Raw genomic sequence first — 20,055 nt, 5'->3', positions numbered from 1 at the left:
GTTCCGTGGCATGTGGGATCTTCCCGGACCGGGGCACGAACCTGTGTCCCCTGCATCAGCAGGAGGACTCTCAACCACTGCGCCACCAGGGAAGCCCTTTACCAACTTCTTGATACCTGATAATCTGAGAGATGAAAAATAGTATCTTACTACAATTTTAATTTGCCATTATTTTGATGCAAGGTTGAAATTTTTTCATCTAGAAACATCTGATTTCCCTTTTTTGGGAGCTGTTTGTTCATATCTGTCATCCATGGTTCTATTTGGTTATTGGTCTTTATTATTGATTGTAAGACCTATTTACATATTCAAAAATTCCTATATGGACAGGAAATATTTTCCCCAGGATGTTGTGTTTTGAAGACTTTTTTTACCTCTGAGATTATGAAAGTATTCTTCTATGGAATATTCTAAAATTTTAAATAATAAAGTTAAACATTAAAAAAATCTCTGAGATGTTCAGAATGTTCTCTGAAAAATTTCTGAGCTGTGCAAAATTTTAATGCGTGAGATAGGGCTCCAAATGTTTTTTTAAATTTATTTTATTGAAGTATAGTTGATTTACAATGTTGTGTTAATTTCTGCTGTACAGCAAGGTGATTCAGTTACACACACACACACACACACACACACACACACACACACACACACACACACACAATTCTCTTCCATTACGGTTTATCATAGGATTCTGAATACAGTTCCCTGTGCTACACAGTAGGACCTTGTTGTTTATCCATCCTATATATAATAGTTTGCATTTGCTAATCCCAAACTCCCAATCCATCCCTCCCCCACCACCTACCCGCTGGCAACCACAAGTCCGCTCTCTATTTCTGTGCATCTATTTCTGTTTTGTAGATAGGTTCATTTGTGTCATATTTTAGATTCCACATATAAGTGATATCATATGGTATTTGCCTTTCTCTTTCTGACTTACTTTACTTAGTACGACCATCGCTAGGTTCATCCGTGTACCTGCAAATGACATTATTTCATTCTTTTTTATGGCTGAGTAATATTCCATTGTATATAAACCACATCCTCATTATCCATTCATCTGTCGATGGACATTTAGGTTGTTTCCATGTCTCAGCTACTGTGAATAGTGTGCTATGAACATTGGGGTGCATATCTTTTTGAATTATTGCTTTCTCCAGATATATACCCAGGAGTGGGATTGGTGGATCACATGGCAACTCTACTTTAGTTTTTTGAAGAACCTCCATACTATTCTCCATAGTGGCTGCACCAATTTACATTCCCATTAGCAGTGTAGGAGGGTTCACTTTTCTCCCTTTCCAGCATTTGTTACTTGTAGACTTTTTAATCATGGCCATCCTGACCAGTGCGAGGTGGTTCTTCACTGTAGTTTTGATTTGCATTTCTCTAATAATTGGTGTTGAGCATCCTTTCATGTCTCTGTTGGCCATCTGTATGTTTTCTTTGGAGAAATGTCTGTTTAGGTCTTCTGCCCATTTTTTGATTGGGTTTTTTTTTTGTTGTTGTTGTTGTGGCCTCTCCAGTTGCGGAGCACAGGCTCCGGACGCACAGGCTCAGCGGCCATGGCTTACGGGCCCAGCCGCCCTGCGGCATGTGGGATCTGCCCAGACCGGGGTATGAACCCATGTCCCCTGCACTGGCAGGTGGACTCTCAACCACTGTGCCACCAGGGAAGCCCACGATTGGGTTTTTTTTTAATTATTGAGTTGTATAAGCTGTTTCTGTATTTTTGAAATTAAGCCCTTGTCGGTCGCATCATTTGCAAATATTTTCTCCCAGTTTGCAGGCTGTCTTTTCATTTTGTTTCTGATTTCCTTTGCTGTACAAAAGCTTGTAAGTTTGATTAGGTTCCGTTTATCTATTTTTGTTTTTATTTCTTTTTAAAAATAAATTTATTATTTTTTTTGGCTGTGTTGGGTCTTCGTTGCTGTGTGTGGGCTTTCTCTAGTTGCAGTGAGTGGGGGTTGCTCTTCGTTGTGGTGCGTGGGCTTCTCTTGTTGCGGAGCACGGGTTCTACGTGCGCAGGCTTCAGTAGTTGTGGCACATGGGCTCAGTAGTTGTTGCTTGCAGGCTCTAGAGCTCAGGCCCAGTAGTTGTGGCACATGGGTTTAGTTGCTCTGCGGCATGTGGGATCTTCCTGGGCCAGGGCTCAAACCCGTGTCCCTTGCATTGGCAGGCAGATTCTTAACCACTGCACCACCAGGGAAGCCCTTGTTTTTATTTCTATTGCCTTGAGAGACTGACTGAAGAAAACATTGGTACGATTTATCTCAGAGAATTTTTGCCTATGTTCTCTTCTAGGAGTTTATGGTGTCATGTTTTATATTTAAGTCTTTAAGCCATTTTGAGTTATTTTTGTATATGGTGTGAGGCAGTGTTCTAATTTCATTGATTTACATGCGGCTGTGTAGCTTTCTCAACACCACTTGCTGAAGAAACTGTCTTTTCTCCATTGCATATTCTTGTAGGGCTTCAATTTTGTTTCTAGAGAATATCACTTCCTCACTTCATTTATTGAATTAGGTAATGATTCATCACAGATGCAAAATATTACCTTTAAAGTTCTCATAAATATTTGAGTCTATTTCTGAGTTTTCTATTGTATTCCACTGTTCTATTCATGTGTCAGTACCTCACTATTTTAATTATTATAGCTTGTAAGATTTAATTTCTAGTGGGGCTAGTCTTTCCTGATTAATCTTTTCCAGAAATATTTTAGCTACTCCTATGTACTTTTTCACAGAACTTCAGAATCAGTTTGTCTGATGCTGAAAACTCATATGGTTATTTGTATTGGCTCATGTTACATTTATAGGCTGAGGGAGATTTGTCATCTTTATGATACCGAGACATCCTATCTAATAAATGGTATGTATTTCTGTGAATTTTCTTTTAGGTATCTCAGTAGACTTTAAAATTTTTTCTTCATAAAGATCTCCATTTCTTGTTACATTCTAGGTACTACATTTGTGAAAGTGATTTCTTCCTTTGCATCTTCTAAAGGTAATTGGTGCTAATTGACCTTGCTATGTTGCACCCAGTCATCTCACTGTCTTCTTTTACTGTCTATGGTGGTTTTTCCAGTTGATTCTCTTTCAGATTATACCATCTTTGACTAATGACACATTTACCACCTCCTTTCTAATTTCTTCTTTCTCTTAACTAACCATAGGAGCTGGGATCTCTAGAACAATGTTAAATTACAGTTACAGGGGTAGACATGTGTTCAATTCTTAAATTTAATTTGAAGTAAGATAGTTTAACAAGTTTAACAAACATCTATCTGTTCCCATTTAACTGAGTTTTAAATAACAATGATGTTGGGTTTAATAAAAATGCCTCTTAAGCACCTACAGAGATGATCATATAATTTATTTATTTTGATCTACTGACATGTAGGAGTAAATCAAGTTTCCCCAAATCATTTGAAGCATCTCGCTTTCCTGAAATAAATTTTACTTGTTTATAGTGTATTAGCATTTTAACACATTGTAACATTCTGTTTGTGATGATTTTATTTAGGATTTTGCATTGACATTTGGATATAAGATTGATCAGAAATTTACTATATCTTTGTCACATTTTGATTATGAAATTTCAATATTGTGTTCATTAAAAAAAAAGATTTTGCAAGCTTTCCTTCTTTTTCAAAGCACTAGAATATTTTCAATAGTATTAGAATGAGCTGTTCTTTAAGTTTGTTAGAATTTTCCTGTCAAGCCGTCTTACTCTGGTGGCCTTTGATAGGTTAACTGTTTGAGAGTGTCCTCTATTTCTTCTATAATAATTCATCTGTACAGATTTTCTTCAATTTTCGTAATTTTTTCCCCCAAATAATTTACTTTCAAATTTATTTGCAGAGTTCAGCAAAGATGTCTTTCACCCTTTTGATTTATTCTTCATCTTTGATTATTTCCCATTTATGTCTATTTTAAATATGTGCAACTTCTCTTTTCTTTCTTGATTAGATAAGCTAATAATTACCTCTTCCATTGCTACTTGTTTTGACATGGGAATCAAGAGGAAAAAAAGAATCAAGTTCTAGTGCCAGAAATATGTGCCCCATGGCAGAAAGCTGGTTCAAGGCCAGGCAGGAAGTCATCTACCACCTCTGCCTCCTCACCAGGTGAGGCCTGGAAGGATCCACAGAACAAAAGTGCCACCACCACTTCTACCACCTCTACAAGCCTCATTCTCATAAGCTCTGAAATGTTCAAGCACTGTCACATACTTGGTTTCACTTGGGCCTGATAAAGGTGGGCAGGTGGCATTCTCTGCATAGGTTCATAATGGGAAAAAGGTTTGATCAAGGGAAAACCACTCTATGGGAGGAGTCTGGAAGTTGATTTTGGCTCTACCTGGTCAGGTCACTTCCCTCCAGGTCCTCGGCACTTGCACACCTGACATGAGGAGGCCATCAGCACATCACGTGACTGAAGGTCTCTGCAGACTTCAGGGAAGATTTGGAACAGCTCATGGAGGAACTAGTGGGAAATGCAGAGGACTACTGTGTGTGGTGCCCTGAGTAGACAGGCTGAAAAGAGTGAGTCATCTTGATGTTTGGCCTATTCCTCTCACATGGGGCCTTATCATCCTTTGAATCAACATACCTCACTTTGGAGAGAATGACCAATACAAAAGCAAGCCTGATGACAGATGCCAAGACAAGGACAAATCCAGCTGAATCCACTGTCCCTCTCTGCTCCATCAGGGAAATCTACCCCCCACCCAGCAAGTCCACTTCTGGGAAGTGTCCTGAGGGAACAGTCACAGGTGTGCTCAGAGATTCATTTACAGTCACAAAACACTGTACAAACTACACGTCCACAGTTAAGGGGCTGGTTAAGTAAATCATGGTGCGTTCACAGGTGGGGCACCTGGACCGTCAGCAAACCAATGTTTCAGAGGAGTTATTAAAATGGATGCAAGGTCAAGATACAGGAACAAACAGGAGATACGGACACCAAAACGTTAACAGTGATCGTATCTTTGTGCTTTTACTGTTTTCCACAATGTGTACATATTCCTTTCTTAATCAGAAAGAGAAGGCTATAAAAGTGGAAAGAGAAACAGAAAAAAAAAAAAATCAGTCTGACTTTTCTCTCCCTGGTATCTTCAACAAAGCAGGGCCAGCCTCCCCACCTGCCTGCACCACCATCAGGTGTGCACAGGGCTCTGCAGTAGCGCAAGGCTTTGAGGATGCTGGGAAGCTGGAATCAACTCACTTCCAGACTCTGTGGGTGAGGCTGGCCCAAGAGCCTGTGAAGTCCTGGTTATGATAGTGCTACCTGGCAAAAGGAGAGAGGAAGACCTCCCAGAGAAGGCCACAGAAAGCTTGGTGAGTGAACGAGTACCCGGTGTCCAGCTGTGCTATGCAGAGAGGCGTGATTCTCCTCCGACCATCTGCCGTCCGAGTCTCAACTTGTTTCTTTAAAAGATTCTGGCAAAGTAGAGAGAAATAAAGGAATGGAAACATTTCTGAATCTCCAAATACCAACAAATAAGACTCCTAATGAAATGTATTCTAACTCCTCTGTGGCCTTTCAGATACAACTAAACTAAGCCACTCATCAAAGAATAAGCGTTTTTATCAGGGTGTGTGCTCGACAGTAAGGCATCAAGGACAGACGCTCCCAGGTGAACCAGCTCCAACATCTTCCTTTCTATCTCCAATTCCCACCTGGCCAGGTTCCCGGAGCCGTGAGCACATGCCCGGCCAGCCACACGCACCCAGCAGCCATGGGGCTAAACAAGGGAGCTAACAGATGAGACCCCTGTCTCTATGCCACAATTTCAAACTTTCTTTCAATGAAGGCTCACAACCCAGGGTTTGTCACACACTGTGTCTGAACCACCTGGGGAGTGTGACACCCTGCACAAGCTCCCGGAGAGGGTTTTAGCTCCCAACATCTGTCCTGTTCCCTTCCCATCTCCACCCCGACCCCCCAGGGAAACATGGGCTTCCAGAGGAAGAAGGGGGAGTCAACAGACGTCTCTTGAGGGCAGAGCCTGAAACCCACTGTTCTCAGTATCTAGAATCTCCTAGAAAGGCTAGAGGTGAGGTTTGAAGTTCCCCCAAAGGATGCTCTCCTCTGGATCTCCTTGGGGCGGGGCCTTTGATAAGGTGCCCTGGGCCCCGCTGCTGCCACACGCAGACAAGGGCAATAAGGCCGAGTGGCCCCCTGCTGGCTCCCAGCTCCCTGCCCATGTCTGTGCACTGTCTAGACGGCCTCTTGCCCTCCTGGCCTTGTGCCGCCCCTGGGCACGTGCCTGTGTCCTCAGTGTCGCTGGGCCCAGCCCTCACCTTCCTGATGTCCTCCAGACTCTCCCCGTTGACGACACCAGCAACCGAGGTAGCGGAGCCTGTCTCTCTGGCCGCAGAGCCCTTCTGGTCCAGCTGCTGCTGCTGCTGCCTCCGCTGGTACTTGAGCATCTCGGGGTTCTCGATGACGGCGGTGGAGAGCTGGGTCTCGGTCATGATGGCCAAACTCTTGCCGTAGGTGGACTGATGGATGCGGCTCTAGAGAAGGCAGAGAGAGGGAAGTGCAACAAACTGGCCAGGACACTGCCCACCAGTGGGCAAGCTGCGTGCTGGCCCCCGGCTCAGAGCGAGAGACCCCTGGGCAGGGTCCCGGAGCCCTGGACGCTGGCTCTCTTGAAACCTCCCACCCTGTTTGCCTGTTTAGATGACTCAGGAGAGGCCTTGTACCCTCCCTTGATGTTTACAGCCTTCAGGGATGAAAGTAGATGCGTAACCCTCAGGAAAACACCTACAGCAGGTCTGGTGCAGAACAAACAGCAACAAACATTTGCTGAACTGAAATTACGCATTCAAATTGCTAATGTAAGGCTATTAAATCACTCCAAGGACCCCAAACGCTTCTTGGGAATCAGACACTGAAACCCAGAGCTGCTTTCACTGCTCCAGCTGCAGCCATCAGCCCCACGTGGCTGGAGGTCGCCATGGGGGCCGCTAACAGAGCCCCTGAGAGCAAGGAAAGGCCTGGCACGCAGGCCTAGGGGAACCCTTCTCTGCCCACATTGCCCCCAACACGTCCTGACCCTTCCGAGCAGGGCCAGTCCCACCTTCCCTGGTCTCGGCAGCCCTGTGCCACAAGCCAGGCTGTGTGAGGGCAGGGACGGTGGCCCCAGCACACTGGAGTGGCCAGTGTGACAAGGAGCAGACTTTCACATGGTGTGCTAATGACCAAAGCAGAGGTCAGTAGGACACCTGCCTCACAGGAAGGATGCTGGGCGGGCAGCTTTGGGGCCCACTCCGTAGGACCTGGAGTGCCTGCCTGTGGCCAAAACTCCCTCCCCGGCACCCCTGGAATCTCAAGGCAGGATTCGGAGTTCGGCCCTACTGTTCCTCAAATGCAGGGGCCCTGCCTGCATCCAAGATGGGTTACGACTCTCTAAGGAGAGGGGAGGTCACCTGACGACAGTGACCGGTGGAGGGAAGAGCTGGGGCTGCGGACACACTTGTCCCCCCACTGACAAGTGACCGTGGGTGCCAGGCCAGTCCACTGTGGTGAGCGAGGCCGACTCTGAAGCCCAAGGGGTAACATCGTAGTGGGGGTCCCCACAGAAGCCTAAGAGGGGTCTCCCAGCAGCAATGGCACCCTGAGGGGAGAGCTGCCGCCTGCCCTGGGCTCTCGGAGCCTCTTGCCCCCACATACTGGTGTGGGCCCACTTGCGGGAAGGCAGGCTCCTAGTCTGAGGCAGGGAAAGTAGTGCCTGTCACCAAGTCCCCGAGGATGAGCACTGGCCACCCTGTCCTGGGCAGAGCATGGCAGAGAGGAGGCCTGGCCCCAAGGCTGCGGATGGGCTCATGCTTCCACTCTCAGACCTCAGGGTCACATGCTATTCTCCTCAGTGAAACAGGACCAGTCCTGCCTGGAGGGGTTTTGTGTAATTTAAGTGAAGAAACGTGGCCCTGGTTCTGGCACACAGTAAGTGCTAGGAAAGGACTGCTAACATTGTTGTAACTGCTGACCCGAGGCCAGTACGTTAGCGAAGGACAATGGAGAAGGGACGTGAGCAGCCCTGGCAGCCACTCCCACTCTCCCAGCGTGAACACCTCCCAGGGTGGCTATCAGCTCAAGAGGAGATGCCCGGGTTTACTCAATTCTATTTTCCGCAAGATGTTACGGAAAAACCCAAAGGAATTTTTTGGCCAACCCAATAGAATGGATTTCTGACATGAATAGAGGTTCATTTTAAATTAAATCTCTCTTGTAGAGAAAACAAGGATTATAATATACAAGAGGCAAAGGACTAGGAATGCTTCAGGAAACAATGTGTCTGTGTAGGTCACAGGAGGAGGTCCCTCAGAGCCACCGTGGCCGTGCTCCTACCTTCTCTTCCTCGCTCAGGGGGTCTCCGAGCTCGTCCTGGGAGAAATCCAGGAACGCCACAGAGCCGTCCATGGAGCACACCAGGATGCCCAGCCCGTTCAGAGTCCTGGAAAAGATGGCCATCAGCAGCCAGGCGCAAGCCCTGCGGTGCTCGCCCGCCACGGAGTGGCCCAGGGGAGGCAGAGTCTGGGGAGAGGCCCCCACGCGCTCATGGGGAGGCGGAGGTTGGGGCGACAGTCCCATTCTACAGAGCTCTGGGCCCTTTAGTTCTCAGCACATGTACAGAGTATCTCTCACCCTGTGCTTTGTAAGAGTTTCATGTTCATTTATCTCATTTTTGAAAGCATTAAAAAACAACTGCGAGGGAGTGCACATTTAAATGAGGTCGCTGAGAAGCATGAAACAAGCGGCTTCCACAGCCGCACTACTCTGATTCACGCAGCGACAGAGCCAAGTGCAACCAGGATCATGCACTCTCCTTCCCAGACGAACACCAGTCTGTCTCAGCAGGGGTTTCCAGTAGGGCCAGGAGCACAGCACCCTGGGGTCTGTCCTGGCTGCGACACCTGGGATCCTGGCTACCCAACCCTAATCACACCCAGGAGGCCTTGACCTCCAACATGTGGCTCCTCCTTTCCTAGACCATGCCTCGAATCGAGAATCCATCTTACCAGGAAATGTCCATGATGGATTTGTCAAACAGCTCATGGATGACAACCAAAGGCCGTTTTAGACATGTGAGCTGAAAGGAAAGGGCGGCAAAGGTTAATGAATGAATGAGGCCCTCTGTGTCCACTCTGCTCAGCTGCCGCCACCAGATCCAGAAGGCTTGGTCTGAGCTGTGCTGACACGTAGGGTGTCTTCAGCTCTACTCAGACGGCCACCACCGAGACTCTGGAACCCACGCCCGCCAAAGACACGTGTGCCAGCATGGGGTCTGCCCCTTCGGGCCTGGCAGGGCAGACAGCTGTATACACACAAGACCAGCAATGGAGGAGGGGGTTCTAGAAGGCCTACTGAACAGGGATGCGATGCCAAGGCCTGGGCAGGGAATGCAGCAGCAAAGGCAGGTCCCAGGACAGGAAAACAGCCTCAGAGAGAACCTAGCACCCCTTCTCAAGGCTCACGTTCAGGTGCATACACATACCCAAGGCTCCATGTGACTAGTGCCACACACCACACAGGTTCATGCTGCCCTGACCCAGGCCCCAGGGTAGCCACTATTAACACTCTTCCTCTCTTCCGTCTTGGACAAATATTTTATTCTTTAAAGTAAGGCACATGGTTGCCTGCTTTTTCATTTAATGCAGAATGAGTGTGTCATCAACATCCTGTGAAAACCTGTGTCTGGGGACCGTACCCGCCGCCTTCCCCACGTGCATGTGGGTCATCTGGTCCCCTCACGTGGCCGAGCACATGTCCACACTCCCACAGCAGCAGCAGGCATAGCTCTCACACACAGGCCCTGCCTGTCCTGCCCACTGGTCCTGGGCCCCTGGGTGGCGGGCTGGGGTGGGAACACGCCTTGAGGGCAGGAGGCGCTAAGACAGCCCTAGTCCTGAGGATGGGACTGGAATCTGAGCACCTGGAACCCATGAGAACCTTGCCCCATCCTAGTTCCACTCCCCAAAGAGAACCAGCCTGGCCTTCCTTCCACAGACATGCCTACAGACCCCCCAGAAACCTGGGACCTCTGTCAACACCTGACCCGTCAGTGATGTTTTGGTCAAAGTACCAGGGATGGAGCCCAGGCCCAGGGGAGCCCAGGAAGAATGCGCCTGAACCGCCTAGGACGCACGAGGTCCAGGGTCTGAAATGGGGTCACAGGATTGCTCTGTGAGAAGCAACTGTCCTAAATGCAGCCAAAGGATAACCTCCAAATCTAAAACTTCAAATCCACTCTGCTTATGGGGAAATCAATGATAAGGAATAAACTGTTGTTAACGCAACACACACAAAGCTCAACCACTTTACGCCAAGTGAAAACAACACAAGATGCAAAAAAGTAAACACTGCACGACTCCATTCATATAAAGTCCAGAAACAGGCAAAGCTCATCCATGTGACAGACATCCTTAGTGCTGCTGCCCTGGCTGAGGGGGCGCTGGGGGCAGGGTCCTGACAGGGAAGGGGCAGGGAGCGTTCCAGGGCAATAGTTACACGGAAGTAAACACGTCTGACGACAGATGTACTGAGCTGTGTACTTCAGGTAGATCCACTATGGAGGTTCTATATCTACACAAAGTTCTTTTAAAGGAAAGCCAACACAATATGCCAACCGTGGCCCTGACTACTGAAGGTATGATCTGGGTCTGGACACAAGAGCTGCTCTGGCTGGGTGGCAGGGTGGCCTCTCCTGGCCAGGCCCAGGTTCAGGGCAGAAACACTCACTGAGCACCACCAGAAGTGGGGGGTCTCTCCTCTTTCAGGCACCCCCTCCCCGCAGAGCAGCGAGCTCACAGTAGGGCTCACCCAGACAGAGAGCGAGCGGTCCTTGCTGCCGACAGCACAGCAGCAGTACGGGCAACTGGGCTTCGCAGAGCTCCCGTTCTTCTGCTTCTTCTTGAAGATTTTTGGGTTGAATTTCTAAAACCAAGTAACAAGGGTTAATTAGTAATTAATCAAGCATCAAGCACGCACCCTACGCCAAATATGAGACATACCAGGATCCCAGCCTAGCAGGTGTCCCCCAGCCCCGGGCACCGGCACGCGTCATTGCGCTTTCACAGCTACCCAGCAGGCCTTGTGCTGAGGATGACACGTGTCCTAATCAAAGTCTGGTTCTGGTGACATTCATCACATTAAATAAAATATTAACTTCATATTCATCACGTCCACTTGCCAATAAAGCACATGGGTATGTATTCTATTTTGTATAACTAGTTTAAAATATTGAAACATTAAGTATTTAAAATGAAACAAGAACCTAACAACGTGTGCTGAATCTCAGAGGCCACCATCTCAGTCCAACACATGACCCAGGACGGGGGAGCACGGCACTGCCCAGGTTCTGAGGGTCCCACTTAGGGCGGCGCTGATGGCCGGCCAACCTGAGGCCAAGTGGACTCACCACGACAGTCACAGCTTTCCGGTGCCCGACAAAATCCATGTTGGTCTTCCAGCCCTCCCGTTCGATGATCTGGGCGGTGGGGCCGGAATTGTTCATGGCGTGGGCAGACACCAGGTAGTGCCCGTCAGGGGACCAGCTGAGCCGCAACACATGGGTCGTCCCTCCACACTGCAAGAAACGTCTGTGCTCGAAAGGAGCCCAAGGCCAACTCTGTGACCAAAATTGGCCCCAGAAATCAAACTGAGCTCTGATGTACAAATTCACGATGGTGGAGCACGCCCAAGCTGCTGGCTACAGGGCCAGCTTGACTCCAGTCTCTCTGGGTGAGCTGACAGCGGGGCCGTCAGGAGACCGGTAGGGGCGCCATTCTACCCTCCCCCACTGCACGGCGGCACAGGCTGAGGGGATGGCTGGACGGCCACCTCTTTCCACTGTCAACCCTATCTGGGCCAAATCTATCTGACCACAGACCCCTTCTCCTTCCTACCCAGCACTGGGGAACCCCACAGGAGGTTTGCAGACCACGTGTTGCTGCGGAGAAAGAGCACTGCTGACCCTCGGAAGCCTGGTCATAAGCCTCTCTCTACACTGCAGACAGTGACCACCAGGCCCCACCTGCTCTCTGAATCCTGTCTCCTCGCCCAAAGCCTGGTGACGCCACCAGCCAAGGAGAAGAGGTTTGTAAAGTCCATAGAAACCATAAATGGCACAAGAGAAAGGCACTGTTCCCCTGACCCAGGCAGAGGCAGGGCACCTCTTCACACCATGCCTCCTGCAAAGTGAGATGACATTGGCTAAAAGCCAGCCCCTGAAGGTCAAGGTCAGTCCAGGGCAGTCCGAAAGGCTTAGGGGTTAAGATCCAGGCTGCGCAGGCCTTGGGGAAGGCAGGACAGGGCAGGGCCCGAGCGCAGCATGGGGACACACCTGCCTCCACTGCCAGCCAGGTCCAAGCCAAGGCAGGACAGCCCCCCCAGAGGCTGAAGAGTGCTGCCAGCTCCTGCAGGATTCCAAACATTCCTGTCCTGCCCTTCCCCCGCCCCGCAGCCGCCCCAGGAGCCCAGTGGCTCTCCACAAAGCCTGCAGCCCATGTCCTCTCACACTAGGTGGCTGCCAAGGAGGGCAGAACTAAGTGAGGTAAGGACCAGGCTCATGGATCCAGTTCAGGAACTTGTGTGGGTTGGGGGACAGCTGAACATGTGATACCCACTTTTCTCCACAGCCAGCCCTGACCAGTGGGCAGGTGTCTATTCTTCCTGCAAAACTTCGTACTCAGGTCCCTTCCTCCAAGAAGCCCTCTCTGACGTGACCACCACCTACCCCCAGCCATTTCTGCCCACTCTGGATAACTCCATCTCAATCCACGTTCATTTCCTGTACTCAGGACAGCCGTACACACAGGAGGCACTCAAGAAATGTCCACTGAATAGTGGCGACCTTGAGCTCTGGTCCCACGTGAAATCAGAACTCAAATGAGGGAAGAGATGGTAAAATACTACACAAGCCAGTGCAGTCCAAGCTCCAGATGTTTTGCAAACTGGACTGTTAACGCCTTCCACAGGAGCCGGCTGGCCTGCAGAGCGAAGGTCAGCAAGCACGGCCCAGCGCCCTCAGGAAGACACAAGAGCCTCCTCCACCCTCTACGTCCCCCACACCCCAAGGGGCAGTGTGCTGTAAACTCTTCAGCTTTAACACCTACAAGCCTTTTCACTACAAAGGTGGATGTTTAATAGCTTCTGAGAAGTGAATGATTTTCATCACCTGACTCTGGGCTCCCCGACCACGTCTGGACCCCAGGCAGCCCCTGCTCCGTGTGGGAGGCAGGGGGCAGGGGTGGGGGACCTGCCGGGCCTCTTACCTCATCGAAAGGCTTGGTGATGCTGGTCTCTAACTGCCAGTCCAGCGTCCTCCACACCTTCAGGCTGCGGTCGTCGGCTTGAGAGGCAATGTATTTACCAACAGGGTCCCAAGTCAGGCCCTTCACCAGGCCAGAATGGCCTCTCAGAGTAGCTAGGATTTCTGTGAGGACAAATAAGTGAGGTTGGAAAGGCATTACCAAGGGGAAAACAGTGACTCTGTCTAGAAACGGGCCACGGGTCGGCCGGCCAACAGAAGGGGCTTCAGGAGTTGCCCTGGCCAGCCCCACCCCTGGGCACAAGCAGAAGAGTCTGTTCTCACCCAAGAGGTGGGCACCACCCATTTCCCTCCAGCCAAGCTGACACGTATGGGTTGAGGCTGCACATGCCCTCAGAGGGGCAGGCAGCCAGGGCCAGAGCTGAAAGGCGCCGCGTCACCTTGCCGGCAGCCGCGGCCCTGCCCATGATTTCTTTTCCAGACAGGAGCCCGTGCCCATCCGAGCCCTCCCGGTGTGACCCTCCCTGGGGGACCGGGCCTGCGCTGAGTGAGTCCTCTGCTCGTCATCACTGAGGACAAAGGGGAGGGAGCTTGGACCCCAGAGAGCTGTAAGCTGAATGACACCCCAGCCACGGTGGCTGGGCCGAGTCCCCAAACACGGTGGAAGCTTATGAAGAGAGCAAGTGACCGGGACCCGAGCCTATGAGAAGAACACGCTCCTGTCACCAGGCAGGGACTAGAAGCATCTCACTGGCTGCAAACCGCAGTGCCATCCCAGGCTCTGCCATCGGTAGGGACTTCAAACACGTTAACAGAAAAACTGATCTGCAAAACTGGATCTATTAGCCTGCTCATGCTCGAGGGCATCACAGAGGAGACGGCTACTGGGCTGAGGCCAGAGCCCGGAGTGGGAGGGCGCACCCTCAAGGGCAGCTGGCTGGGCTCCCAGTGCCAGGGGTCCATCCGCACAGCCTGCAGCAGGGACACCCATGCCGGCACTTGGTTACTATTATTTTTCTTTAATGTAAACTTCTCTTTAAACCTTAAATGTGATTGATAAAGAAGACCTGAGTTACTGACAAGACAGCCTGGCTGCCACCAGCCGAGGAGACCCAGCCCACCCGTTCCAGACACTGCCGGGCAGCCCCACGGAAAGGCCGCCCGGGCACAGGTGCGGACCTGGGAACTTCACTGCGTTCCAGATGACCACGGTGTTGTCCACACTGCACGAGGCCAGCCAGGCGTCATGGGGGGACCACGCTACGTCCATCACATCTGGAAGACAATGGCCAATGGTGAGTCTCTTACCTGGTGGTGGATATGGACACGGCGCAGCTCCACCCTGCCAGCTGGCCAGTCAGCAGCCCCCTGGCGTTCTCACACCTGAGGAAACTTGACCTGAGACCATCATAACTAGACTTTTCCAAACCAACCTGAAGAACTTCCCCACTAAGGTTCTGCAATCAGTCCTAAGATCTGAAGCATCTAACGGCCCCACCCGACTCCCTTCTGACAAAGCACTGAGGGCCTGGCCAAGAGTGTGGCACTCGTGCCACTGCATGGCTGGGTCTGCAGCCCTTGGGCCGGCTGAGCCACCTTCTCCAACCCTAACCCGGCCTCATCAGAGCGCGGCGTGACAGCCAAGGTCTCCCTGGTTTCTCCAACCTCAGTGCCTGATGCGGCACCGGGAGTGCGGAGGGATGGCTGGTGAGGTGAACAAACAGAGAGAGCAGCCAGTCAGGAGCCATCTAGTCCTTTGCTCACAGAATGATTTAAATCTTCAGAGTCAGCTCGACAAGACGGCCCACGCGGGCAGCACCGTGATCTCCCGTGTGTGCGCCAGTGCTGAGCACGAGCCCGGGCCCCGCTGTCCTGCTCCGCGTTGCGTGGCTGAGGGCACTCGAGACCCGGAACAGACCTAACTCAGCAGTGGACTTGGACCAGGTTCCAGTTCCTCATGCCCATAAGCACACGTGCCCACGTCATTCTGCACACCCCGGGGCGTTTGTTTGAGATGGATGCCGCACCGTGGGAACCTGGGCGGAGCACCTGGGCATTTTCATGAGTCTGGATTCTTCACATTTCTACTAGCAGAATGTCCTTTTCAAAAGTCCCTTTTTAGCTTGAGGATTATGATTTTTTTCCCTTCTAACTTATTGAGTACATTTCTATGTTTCAAGTTCCACTTTAATTCGCAAAATGAAGACTGTGCACATTGGTGTGTCTGAAGCTGTCTTCAGGGACTCCTCTGTTCCTACCCCGTCTGTTGGGAGGTGATTTGTGCTGGTGGGTCTAACGAGAATGCAGTGTCTGCTAAAGGAGGCACAGGAACCTCTTTTGGGGCTCAGAGCGTGGGTGGGATTGGGGGGCAGCCATGCAAACCACAGACCCCCCTGTACTTCCTGAGTTCTAGAGCAGAGACATGCTCACCTGAGACTCCAGAAAGGAGACCAGTTTTCTTAGCAATTTCCATGGACTATGGACAATACAGACCTTAGCTGCAAATTCCATCAGTTTACCTTCCTATGCTGTAGAAGGTTTATGTAGTAAAGTCAGTTTTTCTCCTTTGTTGTATTTTTAAAAATGATTTCTCTTATTGCTTGTTAACTTTGAAAAAATATTCCCTCTGCTGGAGGTCTAATAAATATTCAATTCCGTTTTCTCTTGCTTTATTTAGAACGTTTCTTTAATACCTGGAATTTATCATGCTGTCTTTAGCTAAGGCTCTACATTACCTTCCTTTCACCCACGAACTGCTGAATGGCTGGTTACCCCGCCATGTGTGGGGAATGAATCTTGCCTTCTGTTATCGGTCATAGGTGCCGCCTTCACAACACACCAAGCTGTCAGGAGCACTGTAGCCTCCTTCAACGTTGTTAACTTTGTTTGAATGAGTTCTCCCATGTCCTGAGTCATCCTTCCAGACACCCTTTGGAGTCACTGCTGAGTTCTGCAGTAAATCCACACATGTGACATGACTTCCTCCCCAAACCCCAGTTTTGGAGCTTCTGTCTTCAGACCATACAACGCCCTTTCCTTCTTGCCACAGCTCTACACACACCTGAGACCCTCCCTGTCCTTGAAGATGTAAGTTTCTGGTTACTGTCATTCCCGTCATCTCTCCAACATCATTCTTGGTGATTCCAAGAGGATGATTTTTCTAACACCCTTAAAGTCCTCCACCTACTCCAATGACCTTGGCTTCTGGCCTCAGCCATAGTTCCCACAGTCATGCCCAGAGACCCTCCCTGACAGAGCACTGCGACCCCTCCCTGGTCTTACTGCCCCCCTCCCCGCCGCCACGTCCCCCGCTCACTCTCCGATGGGTCTTCCAGCCGCTATAGCCCTTCCGTCTCCTCAGCGGGCCTGGAGTCCATCCTCCCCTCAGCTCTTCTGCTGTCTTTCTTTGCAGGCGCCTGACAAGACCAGCTGGGTTCCGTCCAGCTCTCTCCCCCGGTCTTTCCTGAGCGCCCGCCAATTAGGCCTTTACCCGGCTTCACCAACAGGAACCATGCTTGCCAAGGCCACCGGCGGCTTCCATGCCATCCAGTCCAGCGGCCGATCCTCGGTGCTCACTCGACCGTGAGGCAACGTGGGGCACGCTGCTTGCTCTTGCCTCCTTCAAACGTTCTCTCCACCACCTTCACTGGCTCCCCGGCTCAGCCGCACCCCAGGCTCCTCCCCTGTGCTCCAGGCTCACCCCCCAACAGCCAGCCCGCAGGTCCACTCACCCTGCTGCCAGGCACTGCGGACCCAACAATGTCCACTCGCCCCCACACCCCCTCCCACCTCAAGTGAGGAACCTGCATCCCTCCCGCTGCTCAGGCCACAGTCTGGGAAGCCGTCCCACCTCCTCTGGGGCCTCACCTCACTTCCCACCCTAGGGAGTCTGTGTGACCACCTGCCCTGACTTCCACCATGACGACCCACGGCCCCCGACAGGCTCTCACCTAGATCACATCACTGGTCTCCCCAGTGCGGCCTCGGCCCCCCACCATATGGGCTCCATACTGCTGCCCAGGCCTCCACACTGCTCTGCCTCACTCAGACGAGAGCCCCTCCCGGCCCCCTCCCCTCTGCATTCCCCCCCCGCCCTGGTCCCAAGCCCACGTCTACACTCCATCTGCTGCCCCAGTTGCTCCCTCCACCTGGATAGCTCTCTGCAGGTCCACACGGTTGTCCCCTCATCGCCATCTGCTCAACCCCTGGACGCCACCTTCTCAGTAAGACCCTCCTTGGGAATCTGAGTAAAACTGCACTTATCTCTTTCTATCATTAGATATTCCAATTGGCTATGACTAGTGAAAGACAGATAATTAAACATCTTCTTATATGAAGCCAATTCAATGACTTATTTTTATCAGTCTGAAGTGCTTTTCAACGCTTTATAAGTCCTAAAAGCTTTATTCCTCATATCATCTCATTTTACTATTGTTTTCCAGTTTGTCAACCTACTTCTTTTTCTTTTCTCTCTTTTTTTGGCCGTGCCACATGGCTTGTGGGATCCTTGTTCTCTGACCAGGGATTCAACCTGGGCCCCGGCAGTGAGAGTGCCGAGTCCTAACCACTGGACCGCCAGGGAATTCCCTGTCTACCTTCTTCAGATTCTGCTTAACTGTACTGCAGAAATTCCAAAATAACAAATGCGGTGATAGCACCCATGTTTGTCTTTTCTCAGTATCAACGGGAACAAGGCTCAACTGTGAACTATAATATGTGCGCATGGTTTAAAAGACACAGGGCTCTATCATGGTAGGGAAACAGCTTTCTATGGCCATTAAAGAAAACTATTTTTATTAGCAACTGATGGTGCTACCAGGACCACTGCAAAAGGAGTGGCAGGTATCCCCACTGAAGGTGGGCATCCCTACCTGCCTGGTCGAGGAGAGCCCTGGGGTGGTGGGCCAGGAGGGAGGGCGAGGTTATGGCTCAGTCCAAGTCTCAGGTTAGGGGCCCCATGAAAGTCGTCACTCAGGCCCCACCCCACTTGGATAACCTCATGGATACCTTGTCCAAGTTCCAGAGAAGCCCAACTAGACTCCACTGTGAGCACCTGCCAGCAAGTTAGGGTAAGTTACAAATTTTTACTGTTATCAAAGATAACACAATGTTACACTATCAGCTTTCAAAGATGTGGACTCAATTTGTGGTCTCTAAGAGGTGGGTCTGTTCACCTTTAAAGTGTCATCTGCAGAGTGGGTGTTGAGCACAGACTGGACCATAGCTGATTCTCTCCTGCCCCATCTCCGCCCCCCCAGCCCCCGAGTGGCAGGCTCAATTCCAACCAGCTCGGGACACCCCCCAAACCCAGCACATCCTGCACTGAACTGGCATCCGGCCCCATAAACCCATGGTCGTATGGTCTCAGCAGAGGATACCGCTGGCTCCCCAGGCACCCAGCTAGGGGTCTCCCTCATGCCTCCCTTTGCTCAGCCCTTCAAAGTCCCCAGGTCAATCTCTTCCTCTCTCTCAATGATCACAGGTCTAGTTTGGGCCCTTGCAGTTTTCATCTGAACCCCTGAAACTGCAGTTTTCCATAGGGCTGTCAGATGATCCCCCTCTCAGGCCTCCACGACAAAGGGCACCCTCATTAGCAGGAGCACAAGCCTTCCATGACCTGCCCTCACACACTTAGCCAGCCCCACCCCGCGCCGCTTGCTGCCGTGCAGTACACGTCCAGCGGGGTTACATGCTGCCAGCTCACCACTGGCACCAAGCCTTTCTGGCTTCTGCTGGCCCCTGCCTGGCACACCCTCCCAGCTATTCCCGGCTAGACCGCAGGTTCTCTGAGGAAGACTGAATTGCACTGACTCTGGTATCCCTGGCATCTGACCAAGTGCTGTCAACTTCAGTCCAAATCTGAAAAATGAGTTTCTTTCCATACCAAGCCTATTTAAAACACTTTGCAAACACTCTCAAAGTCAAGTAAAAAGCTTTCCAGTGGGCCCCCGTGTGCGGGTTTCTGTGGAATAAAGAAAGTGCGCTTACGGACTTAGCGATCCACTGATGGAGGTAGTGACTCAGTTCCCAGGATAAACAGCGGAACGTGGGGAGTTCTACATTAAAGATATAAACATACAGCCCATGAGGGCAGGAGTGGGGACACTGACGCAGCTGGAGGCAGGCAGCGGGGAGGGGAGGGGTGGCCCAGACACAGGGCTGCTCTAAGGACCCACAGTCCACAGGGGCCGTGGAGGTGCCGCTGCTGCTCTCGGCCACCGCCGGGGCGCCCACCCCATGGGCAGCCCACTCACCGCCTGAGTGACTCCGCAGGATGGAGACACATCGCCACTGCTCCACGTTGGCAAGCTTGCCACTGGAGCCGAACACGGTGCTGGGGCCGATGTACCTGTGTGAGAGAGGAGTCAGAAGGGCACCCGGGGACTTCCGGGCAACGCAGAGACAAAGCAGACAGACAGCGGCTGGCAAGTGCCAAACGGGTGAACAATGGGGGCTGACTGGGCAAATTATGATCTGTTCACTGGATGGAACGCTACACGGCCTACACCAATCTTGGGAAAATGTCCATGGGATAGAATTAAGTGAAGGCAACAGGTCCCAGAATGTCATATACAACACGATACCATACATCACCTATGCTGGAAAATGGACCAGAAAGACACACGTGAAAAATACAAAAATATTAACTGTGGCTTCCTTTAGATGGTGGGATTATGATTTTTTTCTCTTCAATTTTCCAAACTGTATACTAAATACGTTATTTATGTTGGCTAAAGCAGAAGCAACACTATTTTTCAAGCCCTCCTGTAAGGA

At 50.9% G+C, this 20,055-nt stretch overlaps 1 protein-coding gene across 6 annotated transcripts in view; it reads right to left on the bottom strand.

Moving 5' to 3' along the window:
* The window catches only part of LOC132503921 (protein HIRA), a 74,361-nt gene that overhangs the window by 34,471 nt on the left and 19,835 nt on the right, over window positions 1-20,055 (bottom strand). For 4 of the 6 annotated variants that reach the window (XM_060120813.1, XM_060120814.1, XM_060120818.1 and 1 more), the window contains 9 exons: window positions 19,536-19,630; window positions 14,461-14,556; window positions 13,286-13,446; window positions 11,431-11,598; window positions 10,833-10,946; window positions 9,032-9,102; window positions 8,361-8,466; window positions 6,308-6,523; window positions 5,358-5,443 (listed from right to left, as the gene is read on the bottom strand). In XM_060120813.1, coding sequence (XP_059976796.1) covers window positions 5,358-5,443; window positions 6,308-6,523; window positions 8,361-8,466; window positions 9,032-9,102; window positions 10,833-10,946; window positions 11,431-11,598; window positions 13,286-13,446; window positions 14,461-14,556; window positions 19,536-19,630 — 1,113 coding nt within the window. Of the gene's footprint in view, window positions 1-5,357; window positions 5,444-6,307; window positions 6,524-8,360; window positions 8,467-9,031; window positions 9,103-10,832; window positions 10,947-11,430; window positions 11,599-13,285; window positions 13,447-14,460; window positions 14,557-16,597; window positions 16,945-19,269; window positions 19,338-19,535; window positions 19,631-20,055 lie in introns of those variants that run through there. The other 2 variants (XM_060120816.1, XM_060120817.1) reach the window with 2 other exon arrangements.

The sequence above is a fragment of the Lagenorhynchus albirostris genome, chromosome 14, assembly GCF_949774975.1.
Source record: "Lagenorhynchus albirostris chromosome 14, mLagAlb1.1, whole genome shotgun sequence".
Lineage (NCBI taxonomy): Eukaryota > Metazoa > Chordata > Mammalia > Artiodactyla > Delphinidae > Lagenorhynchus > Lagenorhynchus albirostris.
The sequence above is the reverse complement of the archived record's forward strand: the minus strand, read 5'-3'. Positions and strand labels throughout refer to the sequence as shown.